The sequence below is a fragment of the Rissa tridactyla genome, chromosome 2, assembly GCF_028500815.1.
Source record: "Rissa tridactyla isolate bRisTri1 chromosome 2, bRisTri1.patW.cur.20221130, whole genome shotgun sequence".
Classification (NCBI taxonomy): Eukaryota; Metazoa; Chordata; class Aves; order Charadriiformes; family Laridae; genus Rissa; species Rissa tridactyla.
The window spans coordinates 102151710-102159876 of record NC_071467.1 but is presented as its reverse complement, the minus strand read 5'-3'; the positions used below and the strand labels follow the sequence as shown (position 1 = coordinate 102159876).

Below are 8167 nucleotides of genomic sequence, written 5' to 3'. Positions count from 1 at the left end.
GGCCCTCTGCATCGTGTTTCTGATAACAACTGACTGATAACCTCAATCTGAAAAGAGCAATAGCACCCACAGTTCTTGGTATCAAAATCTTCACGTGTGGCCATTCCTCCTAGGGCTACTGCAAGGCTGGTGTTTACAAAGCCCTCTGAAAGGACTTGGTGGGATATCTCCTTTCCAAGCGCAGTGATTTTACATCAGGTGAGCCATGGACATTTTTCTTCTTTTGCAAGACAGAGATGGCTGTTCTTTTGAGGCTGAAATAGATTCCGGGGGAGGGGACGGGGGGTGTGTGTGTGTGTGTGTGTGTGTGTGTGTGTGTTCAAATTTGGATATAGTCCTGCAAAGCCCTGCTCACCTGCAGACTGCTCACTTGAGCATTTAATGCAAGTGAATATGGAGGGATGAGGATGGAGTCCCTCACCCACAAATCGCGCTGGGCTGGTAGCAGCTGTGTGTCCAAAGGGGCGCAGCTCTCGGGGCTGGTAATGGCACTTTGAAAGAGAAAATGACACGTGGAGTACTAGAAGATCAGCAGATACCAAACCCAGCCAAAAGAAGCAGATGAACAGCAGAGAATCAGCAGCTACAGTTTCATGGGACTGACAGACTGAAGGAAAATGAGGGCACAATATCTGTCACTCTCTTGAGCAGCCATGATTTGGTTTTTTCCCCATTTCAAGACCTGATGCTAGATATGAGCAACAAAGTCAGATCTTTCTCTAGATACAAATGCTTGGGACGCTGTCAGAAGGGATTTGCTTACAAGAGTTTTAGGCCTGTGCAGGCAATGTGTAGGTGCTGTGTGCATCACTGTTTGTGTTCCAAGTTGCACGTGTTGCTGTAAGAAGGAAGGCAAGTGCAGGAGCTTACTGAGTGCGGTTGTCTTCTCTCTGCTCCTCTGTGCAGGACACGTACCTGAAGAGCAGTGTTCAAGAATGCAGCCTGTTCGATCTCCCTTAACGGCAACGTACGCCCATCCACGATCAACACCTAGCAAGTTTCTGCCTGCCATCAGCGCCATGGCTTCAAGCTATAAGGCCCGTTTTCCTTACTACCCGCTGCCTCAGAGCTCCGGCCTCCCCTGGATGCCCAGCACCTACTACAAACCAGCTGCCATCAACCCAACTTTGGCTCCCTTTTCCAAAAGTTCCCAGGGGATGACCGCCAGCAAGAAGCTTCCTGTCATTGCCAACAGAACAACCTTCATCACCCGGTACACCCCTGAGGACTGGCACAGGTCCAACCTGACCAACTACACAGAGTCAGAAACTTGCCAGCACAACGCGGAGCGTCTGAGAGTTGATACCTCCCGCATGATTCAGGATAAATATCAGCAGACAGAGAAAACACAAGGAGAAAGCACCAAAAGCCTGGGAGTTCGTGCCAATGATATTGGATTTTGGAAATCGGAGCTCTGCCGTGAGCTGGGTGAGATGATCGGGGAGACCAACGCCCTCACGGACATGAAGAAAAGGCTGGAGAGAGCCTTGGCCGAGACGGAGGCCCCTCTCCAGGTAAGCACCCTGTGCAGTGGCCTGCAAGCTGTAGCCCACTGCTGAAACATCTGCAGCCACTCAGACGTCCAGTTAAGTTTCACTGCAGCTCCGTAACATCTAGAAAGCTTTTAGGAAGAGACCATTAGTTAGTGATCAACAAATCCCTTGCCATCTGCTGCATCTCCTATCAGCACATTCTGAGCCCATCAGAACCAAATATTTTTATAAGCAGCACATCCAAAATCCTGGTTTGGGAGACACAAGCTCAGGTCTTGCTACAAGGCTCTGGCGAGGTCAGCATCAAGGCTGACACAGGGCCCTGCATTCAGCTGCAGTTGCACCAGGGACACGTGTGCTCCCTCATGTTGCTTTAACGCTGATGTTGCAGCTCGGCTGCTCATTGTCAGCTAAACCAGCTGCCCGGGGCACTTTTTTCTTCCCTTTTCTTCCCATCTTGAGATGGGGCCCGTCCCTCTAGAGAACCCTGCCCCTGCAGCCAACAGTCATGGCATGTCCCCAACAGGTCGCTCAGGAGTGCTTGCTTCAGCGGGAGAAGAGGATGGGCATTGACCTCGTCCATGATGACGTGGAGAAACAGCTCTTCACAGTAAGCTTGGCATCTCAGATCATGTGTGAAAGCTATTTTTACGTAAACTGCCCCGAGGAGGCTTTGCAGCCTTGTTCCCTACCTGGCTCCTTACTGCTGGCGAGGTGCTCAACCCTTCCAACCCCCAAAACCTGCTGGGCCAGGGGACGGTGTTCCCCCACGCAGCAGCTCTATTAATTGGTCTAATAAAAGAGATGACATCATTACATGTTTTGCCTTTGCCCAGGAAGTGGATGTCATCAGGTCGTGCCAGGAGAGGATGCAGCAGTACCTGGATAAGGCAAAAGCCCAGCTCGCGTAAGGAGAAGCTCCTTATCTCATGCCGTAGGGCCGATGGGCCTTTACAGTTGGGATGTGAACCCCCCGCAGACCCCGACCTCTACCCACATCCCGCAGCTGTAAAACCCACGCAGGCTCCATGGGAAGCGGGCGGTGATGCTCATGGGAGGACAGAGCTGCCTGGGCGGGAGCTGCGGGGAAGTGGAACGGGGAAGAAGCCGTTCCACCCGTACATCCCCACCGATGGCTGTTGTTTGCATGTTGAAGGTCCAACAGGGTGGCCCAGCACGAGCTGGAGAGAGACCTGGCCAACAAGCAGGCGGCCCACCGCATCGATGACAAGTGCCACCACCTGAGGAACACCTCCCACGGCATCAGCTACTACCGAGGGGTGGAGCGGGTCGATGCCACGTGAGTGCACACTGGGTGGCACGCGAGCAGCAAGCTGTCCCGGGGATGTGCGGTGCCTTTCCCTGGCAGGGAGCTGCTGGTCCCCAGCCCACTGTAAAGGCAGGTCCGTCCTGCCTGGAGACACCGGCTTCAGAGAGGCCATTTCTCTCTGCTCTATTATTATTATTATTATCATCATCATTATTTTTCTCATTCTTATTCTATTGTTGCTGTTCTTTTCCTTTCTGTTATTGTTCTTCTATTTAACTGTCTTTTATCTCCACACACAAGTTTTCCCTTCCCTTCCCTTTCCCCTCCTATTCTGCTTCTTCTCCTTGGGTTTCTGGAGGAAAGGGGGAGAACTGCACAAGTGGCTGCATGGTCCTAGCTGCCGGCTGGGGCTAAAACACGACCTATGGTCAAAATAAAAGCACAGATTAAAGCTACATTTGACCCACGCTGCTCCCTGGCAGGGTCCTTGCCTGCCCACGTCCAGCTTCAGCAGCACGGGCTTACCAGGGGCCTCTCCTTCCTCCCAGGATCTCGGTGCCGGAGTCCTGGGCCAAGTTCACAGACGGCAACATCCTCCGCTCCCAGAGCGAACGGGCGGCCTCTGCCAAGCTGCGGGACAACACCAGGAACCTGCTGGAGGTGACGGCCAACGAGATGCGGTGCCAGTTCAACAGGGTGAACGTCGCCTTCACCAGCCGCATCGCCGAGACAGCCGACGCCAAGAGCAAGATTCAGACCCACCTGGCCAAGGTAGCCTGAACCCCTCCCTTTGGGTGTGACACTGTCACTTCCCAGGGACACCTCCGAAGCAGGACCGTCCACGCAGACCTGGCCCAAGGAGAAGAACGGTGGCCACAGGAAGCTGGTTATAGTGTCATTTTCTGTTAGAAACTCCAAGTCCTGGGGACTTTCTTCTTGGAGCAGGAGGAGCTGGCACTGTGATTTCATCTCAAGGGATCCTGTCTTTTGCTAGCGCATCCTAGCTGACAGCCTGGCAGCACAGGGATTTCCAGCAGAAAAGGCCACTGCTGGTTGCATCTCCTGGGAGTTACTTCAGAAGCGCTGGCTGCCCTGCAGAGAGTCTTTGCTGGGCCTCTGCTGGGCTGCCTGCCGGGGGGTTCGCAGGCTTGCTTCTCCCCCAAGGACGTGCTTTCACTCTCAGTGCTCTGTGGTTGCTGCACGGGTATCCGTGTGCTTGCTCTGCCAAGCAGAGGAAGTGGAGAGCAGTGACGGGCACCTGGCTCGGACCAGTGGGTCTCATGGAAAGCCTCCTGAAAAGTGCTCCACACCGTATTGATTCACTGAGCGGAGACTGGGCTGGCAGCGTTGCGGGCTGGTGCCACGTCCTTCAGTGAAAAATGAAAATTTTTCATGCCTGAAAAACCTTCCCTCTCTGAGTTGCTATTGATGGATGATCAGTTTCTGCAAGCAGTAGCTTTGGGAAGCTGGTAACTCACTGTGTCCATCACTGCTCCAACACCTCCTCTGACGTGACAGCACCAGCAAAGACAGGCTTGTTTTTTCTGCAGACGGACAGGAGAAAAAGGAAATTATGTTGTCACTTGAGAAGGTATTTTTTCATTCATGCACGTGTTTCTTTTTTACGGCAGACGCTGCGGGAAATCTTCCAAATGGAGATGAACATGGAAGCCATCCAAAAAGCCATGAGGGACCAAGGACCTCCGTTCAAAGTGGCTCAGACCCGGCTGGAAGAGCGCACACGGAGACCAAACATGGAGCTGTGCCGGGACACTGCCCAGCTCCGGTAAGGCAGGAGCACGGGGCCAGCAGGGTCCTTGAGGAGTCCCGGGTAGTAGCACTCAGGAACATCACTGGATGACAAAACTAGTCATGGGATTTTTTTCCTAAATACTCCTTCCAGAAGGGCTCTGCTCTAATCAAAAGGAATGAACAGGTATCCCAGCCTTTGGGTGCTGGCAGAGCTCTGCACCCACAAAGGAGGCTGTACACCATGGCTGGGAGCAGCCTGATGCCACCCCGTGAGGGGCTGGGTTTTTCCCACTTGGGTAAACCTCATCTTCTCTCCTGCCTGCTTCCCAGCAGTTGGATGTGCTCAGTTTTTTAGGATAAGCCTTTACTCTCCAAGAGGCTTGCGCTGAGAGCACTTAGGTCCTTCCTTTTGGGGAACCTCCAGGAAGGGTGCACCCTCTGGAGAAGGAGTAAGGGCTGTCCTCACCTCCCCTGGGGACAAACCCTTTCAAGGACATTGTGAGCTCTGTGGGATTGCACCCCGAGGGGCTGTGGAGGAGCAGGCTGCCCTGAGTGCCCAGCAGCACCTCCTGTGAGGCACCCCAAACTTCACACCTCCTCCAGGGAGCCTGCTGGGCAAGACTCCAGGTGAAGCCTTTTAGAAGCAAGTGAAACCCAGCCCCAGAGCCTGTTTAGCATCTCGCACACCATTGTTTTCTCCATCCTCCGCTTGTTTCCCATTCAATTTTCGCCTCTCCCAGCTGTCCTGTTTTGCTGTGTGTGCATCCGTGGGTGTGGGCAGGACCCCTGCACAGGGAAATCCAGGAGGGGGACCCAACAAACCTGCAAAACCAAAGGGGAACAGGACACCACAGCTGCTCATCCCTCTTCTCGGTGGCACGAGCTGCTCTGGGAGACGTGCCTGCGCGTTGCCAAAGCCTTCGCGCAGACTTAGCCATGCCTCCCCGCTGAGGTCTGGAGGAGCTCTGCCCTCAGCTTTCCCATGCATCTGCCAGAAACGGGGGGTCCGAGTTAGTCTGAGCACGCTGAAGGGGGAAATCCTGTGCCCAAGGCACCCTTCAGCAGGGCCAGGCTCGAAACCACCCACGTGACGGGACCGTTAACGAGGGTTCCTTGCTGTTTTCCAGCCTTGTCAATGAGGTCCACGAAATCGATGAGACGGTCCAGAGCCTTCAGCAGCAGCTGAGAGACACCGAGGACACCCTGCAAATGTTGGCTCATGCCAAGTCGATCTTGCAGCATGACCTGGCCGTCAAAGCCAACTCGCTCTTCATCGACCAGGAGAAGTGCATGGGGATGCGCAAGACCTTTCCCAGCACTGCGCGGCTGCTGGGTTCTGTTTAGGCTGGGCTCAGCCAAACTCATGTTCTCTGTTGCAGGAGGGATCCCCAGTGTTGATAAGATGCTTTGAAAATCCATGATTAGATTTTCACTTCCTGATGAAAGCCCCAAGTAGAAATTAAACGCTCATTTGGTGTGTTAAATTTTGTGGTTAAATGGCAGTACTCCAGGTGGGGTCTCACGAGAGCAGAGTAGAGGGGGAGAATCACCTCTCTCGACCTGCTGGCCACACTTCTTTTGATGCAGCCCAGGATGGGATTGGCCTTCTGGGCTGCAAGTGCACATCGTTGGCTCATGTTCAGCTTTTCATCAACCAGCACCCCCAAGTCCTTTTCCGCAGGGCTGCTCTCAACCCCCAGCCTGTATTGATAAGGAGGATTGTCCCGACCCAAGTGCAGGACCTTGCACTTGGCCTTCTTGAATTTCATGAGGTTCGCTCAGGCCCACCTCTCTGGCTTGTCCAGGTCCCTCTGGATGACAACCCGTCCCTCTGGCATGTCGACCACACCATTCAGCTTGGTGTCACCTGCAAACTTGCTGAGGGTGCACTTGATCCCACTGTCTAAATCATTGATGAAGATATTAAACAGCACTGGTCCCAGTACGGATCCCTGAGGGACACCGCTTGTCACTCCTCTCCATCTGGACATCGAGCCATTGACCACCACCCTCTGGATGCGACCACCCAGCCAGTTCCTTACCCACTGAACAGTCCGCCCATCAAATGCGTATCTCTCCAACTTAGAGAGAAGGGTGTTGTGGGGAACCGTGTCAAAGGCCTTGCAGAAGTCCAGATAGGTGATATCCGTAGCTCTTCCCTTGTCCACTGATGCAGACTCTGCATTTTATTCAGGCCCCGGTGCTCGGTGGATCCCCACACATCAAGCACAGCCCATGCCGGTTTCCTCCATGTATTTAGACACCAAAGTCACAAGGCAGTACACTCCCAGTTACAAGGGCTGCTCAGGAATTTACACACCAGCCTCATATCTTCAATCACTGCTCCTGCCTGGAGGAAGGGTCTTCACCTGGGCAAGGGGCTTCTTGGCCTGCAGCTGTGTTTTTTAGTATTATCATGAAGACGGTTCAGTCAAGGACACCTGGACTTGGGTATTCACTGCCAAATTGGCATTGTTGGGAGAAACATCTTGATTAGATGTTCAGTTAAGGTCTTAGTGTCCCAGGTAGACCAAATAATTAGGCTACAGATGTTCCTTCAAACAATTCCCTTTGATCCTCTCCTTAGCAACTACCTGCAATCATCCTTAACTATTGTGTCGCGGATGAAAATACTTGACATGGTTATGATTTCGTGAAAGTTATTAATGATGTAAGGTAGACTGAGAGGTTGAATTTTAGCAGCATTTAACCATTAACTGACTTAGGGATTCACAAAGTGAGCAAACAAAATAATTGAATAATATCTAAGCACACACACGTACAGGTCTGCCATCGGGAATTTCTTAATAGCAGGCAATGCCAGTGAGCCAAAAGGTGCCGCTTTTAGGTCCTGCACACGCATGGGTGGACAGAAGAGCATCCCCATCCATACAGCTAATGTGTATCTCACTGCATACAGGTGGAGAGGTGGGTGAGAGAGAGAGAGACTAGCCTATAGCTAAAATTTCCCTTTCTCAGATTTAGGGTAAATACTCACGATGCCTCGGCGTTCCTCAACGGGCGACAGTTGAGGCTTGAGAAGGGTCTTCTCCCGCCCCAGCCTCGAGGCGTCAGCCTGAGAGGTACCTCAACTCAGGGCGGTTACTGGCCACAGCCCGCTGCGATCCAGAAGAGCTCAAAGGGTCTTTACTAGAATCCCTACTTACAGGATCCGAGACAATTGACTTTTGTCAGGTACTTTTCCACTCCGGCCCGACTCGGACGATGGTTACGCACCCCCAGAGCTTGGTAGGTCTTGAGGGTCCTGGTACTCCCCGCCCTGTGGCCACGATCCATACGGTGTCAGGAGCGATCCGTTGAGGTTATCATCTTCAAACAGTAGGAGCCGTGGGGACTGGGCACACTACTGTGCTCTGCTCTGTGGCTCTCTACCTTCTCTTTCATGTTACACCGTTGTGTCACGTTCTGCGGCCCAGGCTGGGAAGGAGATCACGCCAAGTACCGAGTGGCCTGAAGGATGGCGGGGGTGGGGAGCTGCACCACCACACTATGGAGCCAGTACATAAAACTTGATTAACTACAGAGCCATGGTTAACTTTAAATTCGATGACAGATAGCAATACTTCCCCGCTCCGCTTTCCCAGCTGCCAGCCTTGATGAGCATCCTCACCCTCAGCGCATCGGCGGCCAC

At 53.1% G+C, this 8167-nt stretch overlaps 1 protein-coding gene across 1 annotated transcript; it reads left to right on the top strand.

The window, feature by feature from the left end:
* The first annotated feature begins 935 nt into the window (after window positions 1–935).
* Window positions 936–5859, top strand: LOC128905717 (tektin-3-like). Its single transcript, XM_054192169.1, has 7 exons — window positions 936–1514; window positions 2020–2103; window positions 2330–2400; window positions 2650–2793; window positions 3312–3534; window positions 4395–4549; window positions 5643–5859. The coding sequence occupies exons 1-7, from the start codon at window positions 936–938 to the stop codon at window positions 5857–5859; spliced, it is 1473 nt and encodes a 490-aa protein (XP_054048144.1).
* The last annotated feature ends 2308 nt before the right edge of the window (window positions 5860–8167 follow it).